The following is a 20449-nucleotide window of genomic DNA, read 5'->3' as shown; positions in this document are numbered from 1 at the left end:
CAACAGCAGGGGCCATAGGAGGTGTGGTGGGAAAGGGGGTGAAAGCACCCATGCACGTGACAAGGAAGTGCACAACTTGTAGCCTCAGGATAACAAGCCAGAAGCAACTGCACCCGTGTGCAGCAGGTCAAACTAGGACAACATGAGTTTCATGAAGGTCCGTTTGGTGTGGCACTGCCAGATTTGGAAGTGAGTCTTCACATTATGCGTGAAGGGACTGGATGCCACAGCAGAGAAAACCATAGGGCCTGAGATGCTCAAAAAGCCGGTGACCCTGACTCCAGTTGTCATGGCTTGAAGACAAAGAGGGTCTCGTGACTCTCTTTCCTTCCGGCTGTCCACGGGTTCAGCCATGATCACCACTAGAGCAAGTGAAACCCAAACAACTCTGCCCATACAAATGCTGATCTCTAGAGATAAACCAGCTGTAAAATGGAGAGATGCAGAAATCATTCCGCAATGCCAGAGAAAAATAGGAGTAAATTGCAAGAAGAAACCAGTGGCCACTGATTTGTCTCATCATTCCAGAAACAAGATGGATGAATGGGTGGGTGGATAATGGATAGATGGATGGATAGAGGACAGATAGATAGATAGAAATGGGAACTAGTTGCTATCACAAAGAAAGAATGTCAAGACAACTGCTCTGCTGACTTGCCACCAGAGTACCTGCACAGAAATGACTTATTCTGCCTAATTGTTAACTGAAGAAGCGATCGTTCCTGAAAATGGGCATGTGAAAAGAGTGGTGGAAACCTTGGATGTGAAAGATGCACAGCTTTTACGGTCCCCAAACAGGCACCTGGAATGGGAAAAACTCTATGCCAGTCCTGGAGCTGGAATAGTTTTCCTCCCACTGCTAGCTGCAGGAATGAAGGAAGGAAAACAATAAAGGTGAGGATTAGAATTAGAGCATTATTATTAATAATCATACTGATATGGAAACGGCTGATACCTTTCTGTGGCATTTAGTGAGGAGTGGTGGGTTGGTCCCTCAGCTCCCTCCGTCAGGTCCTTCTCCCCCTTTCCCTGTTGTTAACACCCTCCTGGGAAGAGCCTGTTCCAGGGGCTGACACCATCCAGGCTTTTACCATGAAAATTCCCCCCAGCCCCTTCGTTCAGGGAGGGAGAGAGCAGAAAATGTCCTGCTCTCAGTTCCTTAAGCTTTACGTAGCTTAGCAGAGCAGCCCAGATGTGTGAGAGGCTGCATTCTCTGTTAGAGTAAGGATGCCACTTCCCAAAGAAGATACAAATCGTTGATTATCTAAATTAAAGTTGAGGATCTAATTCACAGCTGAAGGCAGTGAGGGAACGGGAAATGGAAATGGAAATTTTCATGAATTCTGCAGGAATTTTCAAGACAGAAATACATTTTCAGAAAGTCCTCGACTTACTACCACAACTGGGACCGTTAGCTAAGTCACACCCAATTTTACGACCTTTTTTTCCATGTACGGACAGCCCGCTCATCGGCCTCATTGCTGAGGCACAGCAAAGCTCAGGTCTGGGGACTATTAGGGTTACCTCCTTTCTCAGCCAACTCAGGAATGCATGTGGACCCAGCCATGAGGAAGCATCCTTAATGAGGGCAGACATTTGCATGCTAACAAACTGGAGCCTGAAATTTCCAAAAGGCAGGAAAAAATAGATATTTGTGCCAAGAACCGTAGAGATCCCGTTTTTTAATTCTGCACAAAGAACTACTTTCCTGTCCAAATCCTAATTAAATCTGATCCTATTTAATGTTTCAAAAGGACTTGAAATCGGTTGATTGGGGCCAGCTGCTGGAAAGGCTTAGTTGTTTACAATGTATTAAAAAGAGGGAAAATAGTTTGTGCCAGGGCATCGTTTGGAGATCTGCTGTTCAGGTTTCCAGTTTAGGGTACATGATCCAGTCCCAACCCTTGACTGTGTTGCTGTCCTCCTTTGCAACAGATGGTCAGCATATTGTGGTCGTAGAGCCAGTTTGGTCTAGTGGTTAAGGCAACAGGCTAGGAACCAGGAGACTGAGAGTTCTAGTCCGGCTTCAAGCATGAAAGCCGACTGGGTGACCTTGGGCCGCTCCCTCTCTCTCAGCCCAAGAGCCAATCAGGCGTGGTATTTCTAGTACCGCCTTAGGCATGAAAGCCGGCTGGGTGACCTTGGGCCGCTCCCTCTCTCTCAGCCCAACCCACCTCACAGGGTTGTTGTTCACCGCCTTGAGTTATTTATAAAAATAATAAAGGTGGGATAAAAATAAACAAAATTAAATAAATAGACTATATCAGGTCCACATTATATTGATTCTGTCTAAGGTGGACCCAGCTATTATGACAGCTACTCTCACAAAAGATGCTGTTCCTGTCCCTTCTCAGTGCTTCTTTTTGGGTACAGATCATCACCTCATTTTAGTTCTATAAGAACAAGCAATCAGAGAGAGAGAAATGGATTGGATGTTAGAGGTTGCTTTCACAGTACAAAGTTCTCCCCATTCTCCTTCCATCATACTATATCCCATAATATTCCCAAGGATTTCCTCATTCTGGAATTAGATTGGCAGATCAGGGCTGCAGGGAGGCAAAAAGAATGCCCCTTCTCTTGCATGAAGCTGTCTTCTCCTCAAGGGAAGGATCCAGACTAAGATCCAAGCTAATGTTTTAACATTGCACGTTGAACCATGATTGAAAATGTGGCAGAGTGCTTCTCCTAATTCATTTATTGATGCATATTTTTATACTGTCTATTTCCGAGGAAAGATCATGTTGGAGGGAAGGTCAGGATAGGAGCTGATGCAGACCCACACACAACCAGCCCTTAAACAAAGGAGGGAGTTTATTCTAAACACTAAACATACTAAACACTAAATACTTCTACAAATAGAATAGTGTGAGCTAATATATACAAACAAGTGAAAATATAATTTACAGAACCTAGTATGTTCAGAACAATATTGACGTGTACGTATAACACAAGGAATGTCCTGCTTAATTCGCACTGGCTCATGTGGACTCTCCTGGTAGTATTAGGGCCTAACAGCAAGGAACAAGTAAGATTTACTTCCAAAGACTCACAGCAGTTGACCATCAAAGCAACAGAATTAATCATACAGTTAAAAGTGCCAAAAGATCACATCCAACCGATTAGCAGCTTTTCCCCCATCAAACCCAAAGGCTCTGCGGAAGGAAAAGGTCTTCTGCTCCTTGTCAAAGACCAGGACTGTATCCCAGGAGGCAGGGGGTCCCAGGGCAGAGGAGCCACCCCGGATGTACTTTGAAGTTCCATTTTTAGATATTTTAAGAACCTGAAGTTCACTGGGATATACAACAAACAAAATATATAACGATCCATCACAAGCAGTTGCTATATCTTTGTAAACTCTTTTATTAAGGTGAGGGGACTAAAGGAAAGAGTCCTCCCATTGGTCTATTTTTGCTTTCCCTGTCTGATCTCAGCCGACAAGGAAGTATACGATTTCTTTTCTTCTTTTTTACCGTTTCCTTCCACCTCGTGGCCATAGGAGGAAAACTAGGTATTCCAATGACAGGACGGGCTTAGATTTCATTCTCCAATCCCAAGAGCGTGTTGTGGAGCTTAAAAGCTCTGGATTTCCCCCATCCACGGCTTCAGCAGCTCCATTTCACACACCCATGTTCACCCAGAGACACTTCCTCCATCTTCTTCTTTTTCTTTCAGCTCTTTCTGAAATTTGAGAGGACTGTTTATCAGGCAGAATGAGGAGGCCGTTGCCTGCATTAAGCAGCTCTTTTTGTGGTATTCTTTCTTGCCATTTTCTTCCAACTGCTGGCAATGAGAGGAAAACTTGATATTCCAGTTCCAGTTTTTATTTCCCCCCCACTTCCGAGGGCACGTTGGAGAGCCTGAGAGCTCTGGATCTTCTGCAGATGATGCTTCAGTTCCCCCATTTCAACACACCCATGTTCACACAGGGTAACTTCCTCTATTTCCTTCTTTCTCTTTCACAACTGTTGCCGAGGTTTTGGAGGATTATCAGGCAGAAGGAGGAGGCTGTTGTCTGAGTGAAGCGGCATTTCGTGCAGGGGAAGATCTCCTCCACAGACCCCTGTGGCATTTCAGAGATCGCAGCCCCAAACCGAGAGGTGCATTTGGGCACCAGGGCAGGGCAAGGCAGAGGAGCTAGGAAGCTAGAAGAGCTGCTGCCCACAAAAATCCCAACATGAGGCTCCTTCTCAGCCTGTTCCCCCTGGGTCGGTATTGCTGGTAACAGGTGGGAGCGGTGGGTATTGGTGGCGTGTTGCCAGGATCAAAGACCCAGGATCGGTTCCTGCTGCTGAGATATTTTGACACTAATAGAATCCTTTTTCCTTTTTTCAGGATGGTGGCTGACCAGGCAGAGGTGGATGGCTGAAGGTGAGTACCATTAGAGACCCAACCTTTGGATGTATGCAAAATGGGAATTACATCTCACGGCCTCCCCAGAGCAAATCCGTTCTTCTTATCCCAGCAGGACAGCTAGATATCTTTTATAATTTATAGCAAGCCCCGGGTTTCTCACCTCCTGCTGTACAACACACAGCTCCCCCAGTGTCCTACTGAATTCTGTCTCTTGGTCTATGATCATACAGCAACTAAGTGAATAAATAACTGTTTTCCGATGAGGTCCGATGCCGGGCTCTCGTTGTTTCTGCTTTTGCCGACAGGAAGGGAGAAGGACCTGCTCAGGGTGAAGGGTAACAAAAGCGCTGAAGCCCCTCCCCTGAGTGGGCAGCTTTATATCTCTCAATGGGCTCATGTCTGTTTCCTGCCTCTTGGTTTATGCAAGGGGGCAACCGGGGAACTGCAGGAACGGAGCGCGATGAGGAGAGCTGAGCTCCTTAAAGGGAGAACTCTGGGTGTTTCTGTCACCCACCTCCATTTCCAAAACTCACTACTCACAACTTGTCCTAAGACTTGTTACTTCTCCGGAGCTACTTGTCCTAAGATTTGGCTGAGTGGAGCATTTTCCTCAGGAGGCCAAAGCCTGAAGCCAAAGCCGGGTGTTGGAGGAGAGAGGGCTGTCTTCATACTGTGCCCTGCGCCCCCAAAACCAAGATGGAAGACACTCTCCATTCCAAAGTGTGAGAAAATCATCCCCCGGTCTGTTGGGTTTTACTCCTGGAAGCAGGGGGGCCCTAAATTGTCCTTCTCTCCTGGCAACTACCTTATCTTGCACCAGTGCAGCTGTTCTCTCTCTCAATCTGCGGCAACTCATGTGAGAGTGAGTCACTGAGCAAGGGAAATATTGTGGCTCTTTCATATTTTGCACAATTCCATAGATAGCACAGCGCATTAAATGTTGTTTAATGATGGCTAAATGTATAACCTACCAGTCTCTCCCAATGTACACAGAGAAACAACTGCTTGTGGGTTGTCCATCTTGTAACCTCTCTCTAGTTCTCCTCTTATCCAGGACAGTATCATTCCCAGTATCATTCCGCACCTTCCATCTCAGTGAATCCCAGCAATGTGATTGCCACTGGAGAGAACGTGAGCATCAGTTGCAAGAAGGAATGGCACCAAAGAATAACAATAACTTTCACTCTGTGGAAACAAAGAAATACCTACGACACCATTCGTACAGACAGCAATGAGGCTGAATTTCATATTGTCAATGCCCAAATACCAAATTCAGGGGAATACGCTTGTACATTCGACACACCTTCAACTCGGTCATACCCCAGCAGAACAGCTTATATCTCTGTACGAGGTAAGGGCCTTTCCATGCTGTTTTCCTCAATGAGACTAAACTGCTTATTTCCTACAGCTATGAAGGGAATTGAAGATCTGCATGCTCCAAAATGCAGGAGAGATGGAAATAGCCCTTCTCTCACCAAGGCTGATTCCTGCAGAGTTCACGAGTGATCAGTCCAAACCAGAACACTTCGTGTGCAGCCAAACTCAGCAGGCTGGGTGTCTGCCCTTTATCAGCTAATATCCCCCCTTGGGCTGTAATTCGTCTGCTCCTCCTCTTCTTTCCAACCACCCCAACACCTCCATGTAGGGGGAACTCAGAAATAATGCCCTCCAAATTTCAGAATCAAGGCAGAACACATGTTTTCCATACAATTAAAGGGGAAATAGAATACTTGTAGTCACAGGAGTAAACCTTATGGTTTGCCATGTATTTCTTTGTTGATTTATTGTTCGTCTTTAGGTTAATTAATTATGATATTTGTAGTTATCAGTGCAGATTAGTTCTTTTCACTAACCTTATTGTGTGGACAGTTCAGAGATCTGCTCAGGGGTCTTTTGCAGGGTGGCCAACTGGACAGTAGTAATTTAGTCTGAATAAACTGACCTTCTTCATGCTTTATTCAAAAAGTATTGGAGCAGGAAGCTCAAAAAACCTTGTCCACAGAGATTTACTCCAGGGCTGATTCCTGGATGGAAGAGGTGTTATTATGCCTGTGAGACTGAAAAGCAGAAAGTATCTGCTGATTAGCCAAAGCTTTGGCAATACCTGGATATTTGGCAATATCTTTTCATTTCTACAGCAGGTTTAATAATCATAGAATCCTGTGGGACCATGCTTAAAATCCTGGATTCTGGTGCTTCAAATTGCAGGGAGAGACCATGCCTCCAGGTCGAATTCTGCCAATCTTAGAACAAAACCACTGAAACCAAGGAGCCAACTTAGCCATCAGCATCAATAAATAAGTTAAACTGGGAGGATTTGGAGGATTTTCTATGATGGCTGCATCTCTTCCTCCACCCCCCAAAAAAGTTAAGAAGACAAAAAATTGCATAGACTTGGGTCATCCCTGCAAGTTTAAAGAAATGTAGTATAGTTTTAGGTTGTCTTTAAGCCAGCAGGAAATTTTCCTGACGTGAATTGGCTGTCCTCTTGCTGATATCTAACCTGCCCTATTGCTCTTGTTCCCAGTTGTTTGACTGTCCTCCAAGGACAGTGGGCAATAAAGCCAAACTGACTTTACTTCTTTGCAGGCTGTCCATGGCAGAAGAAGTGGGGAAAAAGTTACCTTAATATTGCAAGAGGTGACTTACAGCTCTCACCAGCTGGGGATGAGCTGAAGTCAGTTATCATGAGGACAAAGGAGGCATTGTTGCTGTCAAGGAATGATTAGGTATGCCATGGTTAGATCAGATAAGCCTTCAGGAGACCAAGTCCTGTACAGGCTAGCAGACGTGGTCCCGTTTTTCCCTCTTCTTCTGCAGAGAAAGGAGGGAGTCGCTGGGCAAGATTCAAGTGGCCCTTCAGTTCTTGATCACCATCCATTCTATGTGACTGACAGCAAAAAGGATTTTAAAAGATCGAGAAGGTGCTAATTTTATGCACTTGCCTGAATCAAAGTCTTTGGAAACGGTTGCAGTCTCCAGTGTATCTACAGGAGGGGGGTGGGATCATTAAGGCAAGATGGCAGCTACCACCATATGATTGAAGACTTGATCCTTTTCTACATTCAGCTCATGCTCAATACAGGTAAAAAAGGGACTGGCTTTGATCACCTCCTGGTCACAGCTGCTATCTTGATTCTCTGCCTCCCACCCTAGGTGGGTTTTGACCTGACCATAATTGTTTGTTTCCTCTTGGAAATGCAAAAATCTGCAATATTAAAATCTCACATTTTTTTTTCCTCATTCAGAACAAGTTTATTCCAGCCCCTCCATTTTGGTGATCCCCAGTGACATGGTTGTCCTAGGAAAAAAATTCACCATCCAGTGCACAAACGAATATGACCAATACGCAGTATTTAGCCTCATCAAAAAAGGGGCTTCAAACCAACCAGAAACCCAATCCACAACGAAAATGGCTGAATTCTTTAATCCCAGTGCCAGAGAATCAGACGGAGGGATTTATTTTTGTGACTATCAATTTTACCAAGGCCCTGTTGACCAATACTCAAAGTTCAGTAACAGAATATACATCAATATAACAGGTAAGGACAAAATTCATTTTTTTTTCATAGTTCTTTCACAAAAGAGAGTTCTGTGTTTTTATATTTTCTGTATATAGTATACAAATAATATTAACACTTGAATTCTCTTTTTCATCCATCTCTTATCTGTGACTCAATAAACTTTTTATTGCTCTCCTGCAAATCAAAGAATATACAGAAGTCATAATCATAGGGTGATGCTCCCCTCGTTGTAGTGCAACAGACCATGCTGCAGAATGAAGGCTTTGGTAGCAAACAAGCAAACACCAAAAGCATTTGTATTCCTGTTTTTGCAAGATTTTCAGAAGTGGTTTGCCGTTACCTTCTTCCTAGGGCTGAGTTGGCTTCTTGCCTAAAGTGGGACTAGAACTCCCAGACTCTTGGTTTCTAGTCTGGTGCCTTAACCACCACACCAAACTGGCTCTCTTGTATGCTATAGACTGGCTTTATTCTGCACCTACCCTTGGGACATCCACAGGAGGAAGGGGAGGTTAAAAGTCAAGATGGAAGCCCTGTCTGTGCAGCTGAAACTCTGCCCCCTTTTTTTGCATCCCTGGCTTTTAAATAAAGTAGATGCAAACTATTCTTCAAATATGGTTAATGGTCTTAACAGATGAGATCAAATAAATACTTCAGCTTGATCCATTGCAAACAGACTAGAATTTGTTATGAGGAATGAAACTGGTGAGACTGGAACCAGCAGTTCCCAGACTCAAAAGAACTGTTATGTTAACACAGATCAGATGCCTTCCATGGCCATCAGAAAATGGCCAGATTTCCATTGATTCAGAAAGGCAGGAGGATAAAGTGAAGAGTTTAAATCCTGGAACATAAACATTTCAGAGTTTCACTTGTTTTGTGCTTACCTTGTATGTGCAGATGGCTGCATGTTTTTACTGCAACAGAGATACTAATTTTAACAAATCATGTCCATGACCCTTTTGCCAAGCACATCAAATTCTGAAAATAGGATTAAGTGTCCTAATTCAAAATTTATTTACGGTCCAAGAGCAAACACAAGAAAAAGACCAACAACACAATAACTATAAAAAGGAAGTTTAAACATTGTGAGAAAATCCTAAAACAATTAAGAGCTAACAGTAACATGAGGGAGGAATCAGATGGCTTCTAACAGCTATAGCTTGTAGTGGCAACGCGCAAGACCATTGTTATTCTGAGGAGTTAAGTGACATATTTTGATTTTCTCCCTCACACGAAGAAGATCAGAGTTTAGTTTGAGTTATACCGATGTTTAACTGGCTTGGTTTTTATTTCTGACTGGCATGAGGAGGGAGATAAGAAGAATAAGCCTACTCCTCCAACAGCCCTCCAGAACATATCTTTGTTTGGAGTGGGGGTGGGGGGGAGATAAAAGATTTTATTATATTTTTATTTTATTGTATTATTATATCAAAATGGTTTTGAATTTTAACTGCATTTTATTGTAAACCGCCCAGGGTCCCCCATAAGGTGGAGATGGGCGGTGAATAAATTTATAAATAAATAACTAAACAAACCCCAGATTGTTTTGTTAAGCACTAGCTTGTCTGTAAAGCCTCCCAGGTTCTTGAACAATGTCATAAACAGGTATTCCAGACTGTCATAACCTTCTTAGAGATTTCTGAAGAGCGGTCACCCAGGAGAAATATATTGTCGTCCAGGCTGCAATGGCAATGTGAGTTGTTAGCAATAGGAAGTATTTTCAATTGCTACTGGGTCATTTTAATAGCACATGAGGGACAGATTCTACCTCCAAGTCTGAACAAAAACAGGTTAGTGTCGTGGTAGACTCAGACTGGGATTCAGAGGCAGAGACCGATGAGCAGCCAGCTCCAGAAGTGCCCACAGATAATGAACAGTCAACTCCAGAGTCACCAGGTGGACTGCCGTCTGAGCAGGCAGAGGAGGTGGGGCTGGCCAGCACCAGCAGAGACAGCTGCCACCTCTCTCTGAAAATGAGGGCGCAGAATTACCTCCCCTTCCCAACACAAGAGCTTGGAGGGCTGCAAAGAGAGCAGAGCAAAGGAATTCTGCGAGATTATTCACTAGGAAGGAGCCCTGCCCTCCTAAACGAGCCACACCGGGACTGCTCTTATTTAAGAAGAGCTATGAGCTTGACCGCCTTTGTCGGTAACACCTGTTCGCAAACCCAGACTTGCCTTGCCTTTGGACTCAAGCCCGTGCGACCGTGACTCTGAACCTGGACCAGCTGACAATCTTGCTATGACGTTTGGACCCTGGATTTTGCCTGATGACTCTTCTGCCTGCTTCTTGGAGTTTAGACTATCTCTTAGGCCAGTTTGCTGGACTCGGGATTTGATTTCTCCTGTGTGTGTTCGCACATACATTTCCCTCTGCTGCTTGCTATTTGCTTAAAACCCATCTAGTAAAAGTCTGCAACTACCTCTTCATGTATTGTGTGTGCTTAGCCTGGAACATGGTTATTTATTTAACTTAGCCTGGTTATTGGTGAGATGTCAAGATTAAAGATAGACATTTTGGGCGTCAGTGAACTGAAATGGACTGGAATGGGCCACTTCACATCAAATGACCACCAGATCTACTACTGTGGACAAGAGGACCACAGAAGAAATGGAGTAGCCTTCATAATTAATAGTCAAGTGGCTAAAGCAGTGCTTGGATACAATCCAAAAAACGATAGAATGATCTCAATTCAAATTCAGGGCAAGCCATCTAACATCACAGTGATCCAAATATACGCCCCAACCACAGATGCCGAAGAAGCTGAAGTAGAGCAGTTCTATGAGGATCTGCAGCACCTACTGGACAACACGCCTAAAAGAGATGTTATTTTCATCACGGGAGACTGGAATGCCAAGGTGGGCAGTCAAATGACACCTGGAATTACAGGTAAGCATGGCCTGGGAGAACAAAACGAAGCAGGACATAGGCTGATAGAATTTTGCCAAGACAATTCACTCTGCATAACAAACACTCTCTTCCAACAACCTAAGAGACGGCTTTATACATGGACTTCATGAGATGGACAACACCAAAATCAGATTGACTACATCCTTTGCAGCCAAAGGTGGCACACATCTATACAGTCGGTAAAAACAAGACCTGGAGCTGACTGTAATTCCGATCACGAACTTCTTCTTGCACAATTTAGGATCAGACTAAAGAGATTAGGAAAGAGCCACAGATCAGCTAGGTATGAGCTCACTAATATTCCTAAGGAATATGCAGTGGAGGTGAAGAATCGATTTAAGGGACTGGACTTAGTAGATAGGGTCCCGGAAGAACTATGGACAGAAGTTCGCAACATTGTTCAGGAGGTGGCAACAAAATACATCCCAAAGAAAGAGAAAACCAAGAAGGCAAAATGGCTGTCTGCTGAGACACTAGAAGTAGCCCAAGAAAGAAGGAAAGCAAAAGGCAACAGTGATAGGGGGAGATATGCCCAATTAAATGCACAATTCCAGAGGTTAGCCAGAAGAGATAAGAAATTATTTTTAAACAAGCAATGTGCGGAAGTGGAAGAAGACAATAGAATAGGAAGGACAAGAGACCTCTTCCAGAAAATTAGAAACATCAGAGGTAAATTCCAGGCCAAAATGGGTATGATCAAAAACAAAGATGGCAAGGACCTAACAGAAGAAGAAGAGATCAAGAAAAGGTGGCAAGAATATACGGAAGACCTGTATAGGAAGGATAACAATATCGGGAATAGCTTTGACGGTGTGGTCAGTGAGCTAGAGCCAGACATCCTGAAGAGTGAGGTTGAATGGGCCTTAAGAAGCATTGCTAATAACAAGGCAGCAGGAGACGACGGCATCCCAGCTGAACTGTTCAAAACCTTGCAAGATGATGCTGTCAAGGTAATGCATGCTATATGCCAGCAAATTTGGAAAACACAAGAATGGCCATCAGTTTGGAAAAGATCAACTTATATACCCATACCAAAAAAGGGAAACACTAAAGAATGTTCAAACTATCGAACAGTGGCACTCATTTCACATGCCAGTAAGACAATGCTCAAGATCCTGCAAGGTAAACTTCAGCAATTCATGGAGCGAGAATTGCCAGATGTACAAGCTGGGTTTAGAAACAGCAGAGGAACTAGGGACCAAATTGCCAATATCCGCTGGATAATGGAAAAAGCCAGGGAGTTTCAGAAAAACATCTATTTCTGTTTTATTGACTATTCTAAAGCCTTTGCCTGTGTGGACCAGAACAAATTGTGGCAAGTTCTTAGCGGTATGGGGATACCAAGCCATCTTGTATGCCTCCTGAAGAATCTGTATAACGACCAAGTAGCAACAGTAAGAACAGACCATGGAACAACGGACTGGTTTAAGATTGGGAAAGGAGTGCGGCAGGGCTGTATCCTCTCACCCTACCTATTCAACTTGTACGCAGAACACATCATGCGACATGCTGGGCTTGAGGAATCCAAGACTGGAGTTAAAATCGCTGGAAGAAACTTTAACAATCTCAGATACGCAGATGATACCACTTTGATGGCTGAAAGCGAAGAGGAACTGAGGAGCCTTATGATGAAGGTGAAAGAAGAAAGTGCAAAAGCTGGCTTGCAGCTAAACCTCAAAAAAACAAGATTATGGCAACCAGCTTGATTGATAACTGGCAAATAGAGGGAGAAAATGTAGAAGCAGTGAAAGACTTTGTATTTCTAGGTGTGAAGATTACTGCAGATGCTGACTGCAGTCAGGAAATCAGAAGACGCTTAATCCTTGGGAGAAGAGCAATGACAAATCTCGATAAAATAGTTAAGAGCAGAGACATCACACTGACAACAAAGGTCCGCATAGTTAAAGCAATGGTGTTCCCCGTAGTAACATATGGCTGCGAGAGCTGGACCATAAGGAAGGCTGAGAGAAGGCAGATAGATGCTTTTGAACTGTGGTGTTGGAGGAAAATTCTGAGAGTGCCTTGGACTGCAAGAAGATCAAACCAGTCCATCCTCCAGGAAATAAAGCCAGACTGCTCACATGTGGGAATGGTATTAAAGGCAAAACTGAAATACTTTGGCCACATAATGAGAAGACAGGACACCCTGGAGAAGATGCTGATGCTAGGGAGAGTGGAGGGCAAAAGGAAGAGGGGCCGACCAAGGGCAAGATGGATAGATGATATTCTAGAGGTGACGGACCCATCCCTGGGGGAGCTGGGGGTGTTGACGACCGACAGGAAGCTCTGGCGTGGGCTGGTCCATGAAGTCATGAAGAGTTGGAAGCAACTAAACGAATAAACAACAACAACAAGCCTGGAACAGGATAGTTCGGCTTTCTTGTGGGAGACAATATATCTACCAGTTGTTGCCCTAATAAGTAGTGCCCCAATTTGGGCCAGGGAGAAGGAGCAATTGTGCTGTAAAATGGATGGGAAACTTTGGCTCTGTCATTCTGGAGATCTAAATCCCAAATCCTCTGCTTCAGTTCATTCAGGGTTTTACCAAGCAGGTGCTGTAGGTGAGACCATTAGAGCATTAGACCTTTTATCAAGCCCCAAAGCAGGTAGGTGAGACTGCAGTAGGCCAAATCACTTAGCTTCTGCCTTTTAGAATCAACCATGTACAGTAAAGGAACAACCAGTCAAGAAATACACCACAGGCTAGCACTTAGTAGAGCGGCCACAAAGGCCTTGGAAAAGGCCTTTTTATACCTACAAAGGTCAGAATCACACAAGCCATGGTATTCTCTTTGAGCCTCTATGGAAACAAAAGTTGGACTTTAAAGACGCAGGATAGGAAGAGTATTGATGCTTTTGAATGTTGGTGTTGGAGAAGACTCCTGAGAATATCATGGACAGTCAAGAAAACAAACTGATGGATCACTGAACAAATCAACCCAGAGTTCTCACTTGAGGCCATATGACCAGGCTCAAATTATCCTACTTTGGACACATTATGCAAGGACCCAGCTCTTCTGAAAAGGCTCTAACACTGGGAAAGGTGGAAGAAAAGAGAAGAAGAGGATGACCAGCAGCAAGGTGGATGGACTCAGTTACAGAGATGATGAGTGCACCATTGGGAGACATGAAAGACCAGGTCAGGGATAGATCATCTTGGAGAAAATCGATCTATGTGGTCGCTAGGAGTTGAAAACGGCTTGATGGCACAGAATCAATCAATCAAATATTGGTTTTAAGTTTGTTTCTGTTGTTGTTTTTAATGGTTGTGAGCTGCCCAAAGTCACTTAGGTAAGATGGGTGGCCATACAAATTGAATGAATTAATGAATGACTAAATAAATAAATAAATAAGAATGAAGGAAGGGGGGACTTACTAAATAAATAAATAAATAAGTTTGAATGAATGAATGAATGAATGTGTGCTGAAAAATGTGGACTGTAAAAGTGAGTGAACATTATGAAAGAAATAGGTGGTTTGGTCATATAAAAAGAATGAACAAATGACAAAACAAAGCTATGAAAGATTGAGGGGGTTGAGGGGAAGAGAAAGACTGAGAAATTATGTTTGGGTGGAATTGATGAGTTTTTTATCATTATGGATTGCTTAGGTTAAAGATAAAAGAGTTCCTCAAGTTCAGGAATGCTCCTTGTTCAGTGCTCTTTATTTCTCTGTTTTTATTTTCCTATCCAGCAAATTCCTCACCAGCTACTTCAGTCTTACTAGTGATTTTGCATAAATCTGAAAGAGGTGGGAATTGTAGGTTCTTGCAATTTTTAAGGCTTGTCATTTGGTGCTTACAATGCCTTCGCTCCTTATCTAATATGTTCTTGCCGTCAGATCCCAGGGCCTCCAAACCTTCCATCCATGTGGAACCAAAGGGACAGCAAATTCTTAATGGGAATGTCGCCATCCACTGCCAGGGGCCAGAGAACGACTTGAACTTCTCCCTCTATAGGTCAGCAGACTTCATAGCATCCCAAAGGACAAAACCAGAGAGTTCCTTGGCCGAGTTTCCCATCCTTGGGGTCAGGCTGGAAGACGCAGGGAACTACAGCTGTCGCTATCAGCTCAGAAAAAAACCCTTTGTGTGGTCAAACTTAAGTGACCCTGTGAAGCTGGAGGTGAGAGGTGAGGAGTTTGGGTTGCTATTCCCCAATCCCCTATCTTCCAAACCCCATACCCTGAGTAACACGCATGAGTAAAAATGGAGGGCGTTTATGTTGGAATTATCAGGGGTCAACTCAGCATTGTCTCACAAGCATAGTAAGAGGGTTTATCTGGTAGGCGTGTCTCTATTGTGCTTGTGGGATGTCACGTGGGTCACCTGACTTCCTCTTCCTCCTCCTTCTTGGGCTTGGAGATTTAACAGTCTCCATTACCTCGTGGACAGACCTGCAAGCAGGAGGGCTGCAGGTTTGCAGCCCCACCCCTTTACCATCTTGCTTGCACACAGACTTTCTGTTCCACATAGAAAGTGTCTGCAAGAACCAATGATGACTAAGTGCTTTCTGCTATGAATCTGCTTGTATCCAGATCTGCTGATAAAGTAAGCTATCTCTATTTTTCTTCACATCTAACTACAGTGTGAAGAGTGAATTTATTTCTGAACGTAGTTAAGCTTAATGTGCAAGTTCTCTTTTGGTTCACGCTTCTACTCTGCAAGATTGCTGTTAGCTGCTTGGAGTTCTTTTATTAACCTTTAAAACTCCATCAGTTTACTCAGATCCATTTGAGGCAATGAGAGGATGAGATGCTTTAATGCCATGAGCAAAGGTTCACGAAATCAGAATGAGAAATGGGAAGAATTGCACCCAAGGTCATTTGCAGGATACTTATACTGTAGGTGTGAAGACTAGCATGTGTAGAGTCAGAAACAAAGGGTCTGGGATCAGTCTGAGGCAACACCAGTGTAATACATTCATGCATCCATCGCTTCTACCCCTGGAGATGGGAAGCTCTTTATCTGCCAAACCATGCAGGTGGGGAAAGAATGTCTGCCTACCAAGTAGAATCCTTGGTGCTCTCTGAGCTTGGTTGTTTCCTTGCAGACGATTCATTACCCAATGAGGTAGCATCATCAGTGCAAGTGAGTGTGGGGTTTGCTCCCTGTTTTATATTTATATGTGTGTGTGTGTATAAAACATTACAATTAAAAAAGATACAAACTAATAGGAACTAAAAAAAGAAAAGAAGAGAAAGGAGAAAGTGCAGAAAAAAATAAAAAAAGAAAGAAAAAGAAAAGAAAGAAAATAAGACTAGAATAAAGAAAAAGAAAAATATTTAAAAAATGACTTCCCCATCACAAGTGTAAACAATTTTAGTGACTTATCACCTTCTCTTAAAATACAATAAATGATCTCTTCTTCCTATATCTCATCTGTTATCTATAAAGAAATCCTTAAAGCCTCCTTGTTCAGTCCTGGTCAGCAAAAGTCCATTAAGCGTTACCAGAGATAACAGCATACCTATTTTAACCTTGATCAAATAAACCAACTTTATATTCCTTCCTTTTACTCTTAACAATCCTGATCTTTAATCCCTTCAAATAATGTCCTAGAACTTGATTTCTTTTCATTTTTAGTTTGTCCCTTCCCCCAAAATTCTTCAAAACCTTAACAAGTCTCTTTTGTAAATCCAATATTGGAAAGTTATCCAGGTAACTCTTTTGGTTTGTTACTTGTATATCCCTTTTAATTATTAAGACATCAGCCAGTTTCATTTGTATAACCAGTGTAGTATCTTTTTCCATATCATTCTTGTAGCCTGTCATTTATAAATCCACATTCAGATCAGTCTCAGTCTTGTCCATTAAAATGTATTCCTCTTCTATAACACCTTTTAAACATAGTCTATCTATAGAGGTAGACATTCTTAAAATTAACTTCTGGGTCCATTGTTCACAAATATCCTTCAATATGTCCAATGTTAAAGTATTTTGCTCCATTCTGTATTAGTAAATCAGATGCAAGTGATCTTCTCCTTTAATTGTAATCTTTAGTTCCTTCTGGTTCCCTCTACTGTCCAACCTTCAAAGTCCCATCCAGAATTCAAAACAACAGCATTTTGCCATGAGAAGGATTCTTACAATTAATTCCAAAAACTTATTTGATATCCATCGGGACCCTTAGTCTGTTTGTAACTTTCCGAAATCAACATTTGAATCACTCTTTTGCTGTTTATTCCAAAAAAAATGATTTTTTAAAAGTCCTTAAACTTGTATTTAAAATTTCTTTTGCTAAGGATTGAAGGAAACTCACCCAATGCTATAAAATATGTCAGTCCAAAGGTTCCTAATAGCTGAAAAGCAGTTAAGAAGCAATTTCCAAAAGGGATTAGAAAAGGAAGTATGCAAATCCTGTTAGCGGATTGCTAGGAAAGCCTTTGGCCCAGGAGAGATCAGAAAAGTCACACACCAGGCATTTCTATAAAAATAATTTTATTTACAGAAAACAAACATATTTAAAGGCTGTTTGCTGAGAGGAGAGATTTCTCGCAGCTGCATATTCTCTGCAAGCCTACACAGAAGGGAAACTGAAACTAAAAAAAGTCCAGGCAAGTTCTTCTCCCCAGGTGCAAAAATTAACATCCGAAAAGAGGACAATTAAATTCAACCTCTTCACCCTGCCAAAATGATTAGTTGCCATAGTAACCTTAATCTGTAGTGGAAAACATATTAACGCTCCCCTTTTTATACTACAGAAGAAGATGCAAACCAATTTTCTTTGACAACTCTGTATGTCTTTCCATTCACAATATTTTAACATTATTTCCCCTTTGGTTTAACAGAAAACTACCATCCTTCTTCCTGTGTATTTCCAAACCTAGGTTATTTGTTACAGTTCCAAGGCTTTTTAATGTGAAATGGCTTTTCATGCAGGCTTCAAAATCAAGCCTTTGCTTTTCTGTTGGTGTGAACAGCAGCAAATCATCAACATAAATGCACAGATACATACAGCCTTGTTTGTCTTTCTTCATATATACACATGGATCTGCTTTTCCTTTTTCAAAACCAAAATTCTGCAGTTTTTCATCGAATTTTTGGTTCCAGGATCTAGCAACTTGTTTTAACCCATAGATTGACTTCTGCAGTTCACAGACTAGATTCTCCCCTTTTTCATAGCCAGGGGGTTGCTGCATGTATAATTTGTGGTCTAAAGCACCATAGAGAAATGCAGTTTGAATGTCATAGTGGTGAACTGACATTCCTTTGAGTGCAGCAATTTTTAACAATAATCTAATTGATTCACCTTTAGTAACTGGTGCAAAAGTCTTGTCAAAGTCTACATCTTTCCTTTGAGTGAACCCTTTTGCAACTAACCTTGCTTTATATTTTTGGATTTTGCCATTAGCATCCCTTTTCAGTTTGAAAACCCACCTACAACCTAGACAGCGTTCATTGGGAGGTAGATTTACCAGTTTCCATGTTTTGTTTTCTTTCAAGGATGCTAATTACTGTTGCATGGCAGAATGCCAATTTTGTGCAACCTCAGGTGGTAAAGCATTCACTTGTTCTAAAGACTCAGGTTCTGTGAATATGTGAAAAGCCTTTACTGTTTCAGCCTGAAAACGTGATGGAGGAACGCCTTTATTACTTCTCTGAGATCTGCAAGGTAATACAGGTCTTACATTTTGACTCCTATCACTTTCCTGAGAAGCATCTGTCTCATCAGACAGATCTTCAGTTTGCTTTTCTGGTTTAATGTCCTCATCAGGCAAAAGATCACGATCAGCAAGTCCTTGCTGTTCTCTTGTAGTGGTCAGATCAACCGGAGAGCTAGAATTTAATCTCCCCCAGTTTTGTTCAGCAAAAGAAGTGCTTTTGCTAATTATCAATTTCTCTCCCATTATGAACCTGTAGCTCCTCTGGCTTTGTTCATAGCCAACAAAGATGGCTTTCTTTGTTGTGGGGCCTCCTTTCCTTCTCTGTTGTTTTGGAATATGAACCTAAGCGGTGCTACCAAACACTCTCAAATGGTTTACCTTTGGTTTCACACCATAAAACAAATGGAATGGAGTATCCTGAATCACAGTTATACAATCTGTTTTGTACATAACAGGCAGTAGATATTGCCTCTCCCCAATACTTAAAGGATAGATGTGAATCTTTATGCATGCATTCCATCGCATTTTGCAAGGTTCTGCCCTTTCTTTCAGCAACACCATTTTGCTGAGGGGTGTAAGGGTTCGAAAGAATTTGTTCTATCCCCTTTTCCACTAGGAACTTTTTGAATTTGTGAGAAAGGTACTCTCCTCCTCTATCACACTGGAGTGCAGATACAGGCCTAGGGAATTTTCCATTTGCCCATGTCACAAAACCTTTAAATTTCTCAAATGCCTCATCTTTATGTTTTAAGATGTAGATAAATGTGTATCTTGAGAAATCATCAATGATGGTCATTGCATACCTTGCTTGTCCAAGACTTGGAGCAAAAGGACCAATAATGTCAGAGTGTACAATTTCCAAAGGTCTAGTTGTAACTCTGTCACTGTACTTACTCACAGGAGCTTTATGTGTTTCGCATCTTTGCAAACTACACAATCTAAGTATTTATCACAGGGTTTTATCTTTAGGTCAGCACACAGCTGTGGCATTTGTGCTATATACTTGAAATTAGCATGACCAACTCTCCTATGCATCAGGTGTACACATTGGTCATGATATGGCATGTTGCCAACTGCAGTCTTGCAGCTTGGCTTCCTTGCATTTTGCACAATGTACAAGGAGTCTTTTAATATACCAGTAGCACACAATTTTCCATTTTTACGTAGCTCACAACCATTTTTCTTAAATGTTATGACATACCCTGTTGCAGCCAATTGTGCCACAGATAAAAGGTTTGATTGTAAATTTGGCACATACAACACACCTTTTACAGTTTCTCCCAAGCAGGATAAATACATGTCACCTTGTCCCATAATTTTGGTCACAGGCCCATCAGCCAAAGATACACTTTGTCAGTTTTAGACAGTGACACAAAAGAGCTTTTACAATTACATAAATGACAGTTGGCCCCAGAATCTAACACCCATACATCAGAATTACACTTCTCAGCAACCTGTGCAATTTGGGTTGTCTGAAGAGCCTTCTTCTGTGTTGCCCTTGTGTTCTTCTTCTCTGTCTTTCTACTCTTGGGTCTCAAGGCACAGTCTTTCTGCAAATGTCCAGCTGAACCACAAGTGAAGCATCGCTGGCTGGCTAGCGCTGTGGCCTCAGCTTCCTTTTCCTTCTTTTCCCTTGTTTTCTGGTACTGCAGCTTTCCAGAAGAGATGGGGGTGATCTTTCCTCTCTCTTCTCCCTTTCAGCAAGTAAGCGCTGTGTAACATATGATGGGGTGAGGTCTGCTTCAGGCATAGCCTCCAGGGTACAAATCACCATGTCCCACATTTCATTCAGTGAGGACAGGAGGATATAGGATTTTGTGAGAGGTGTAAATTCCATTCCTCTCTCCTGCAACTCAACAAACAGCTGCTGAATATGATGCAGGTGCTCAGGAAGGCTATCTCCTTCTGCAAGGCAGGCTTTGTACAGCTTTTTTGTCAGGGTAACTTTACTCCCTGCTGTTGCCTTTACATAAAAGTCTCTCAAAGCGTCCCAAAGTTGCTTTGCAGATTGCATGCCTCGCACGTGGACTAGCTGATTGTCCTCAACTCCCAGGATA

At 42.5% G+C, this 20449-nt stretch overlaps 1 protein-coding gene across 1 annotated transcript in view; it reads left to right on the top strand.

Annotated features, from left to right (window-relative positions):
• Positions 1–4066: 4066 nt before the first annotated feature.
• Positions 4067–20449, top strand: part of LOC134496772 (leukocyte immunoglobulin-like receptor subfamily B member 2) — a 64677-nt gene continuing 48294 nt past the window's right edge. Inside the window, 3 exon segments of the mRNA XM_063302482.1 lie at positions 4067–4205; positions 4333–4368; positions 5408–5641. Of these exon segments, the coding sequence (XP_063158552.1) occupies positions 4175–4205; positions 4333–4368; positions 5408–5641 (301 nt within the window). The 5' untranslated portion in view covers positions 4067–4174.

This window comes from Candoia aspera, chromosome 4 (assembly GCF_035149785.1).
Source record: "Candoia aspera isolate rCanAsp1 chromosome 4, rCanAsp1.hap2, whole genome shotgun sequence".
Classification (NCBI taxonomy): domain Eukaryota; kingdom Metazoa; phylum Chordata; class Lepidosauria; order Squamata; family Boidae; genus Candoia; species Candoia aspera.
The sequence above is the reverse complement of the archived record's forward strand: the minus strand, read 5'-3'. Positions and strand labels throughout refer to the sequence as shown.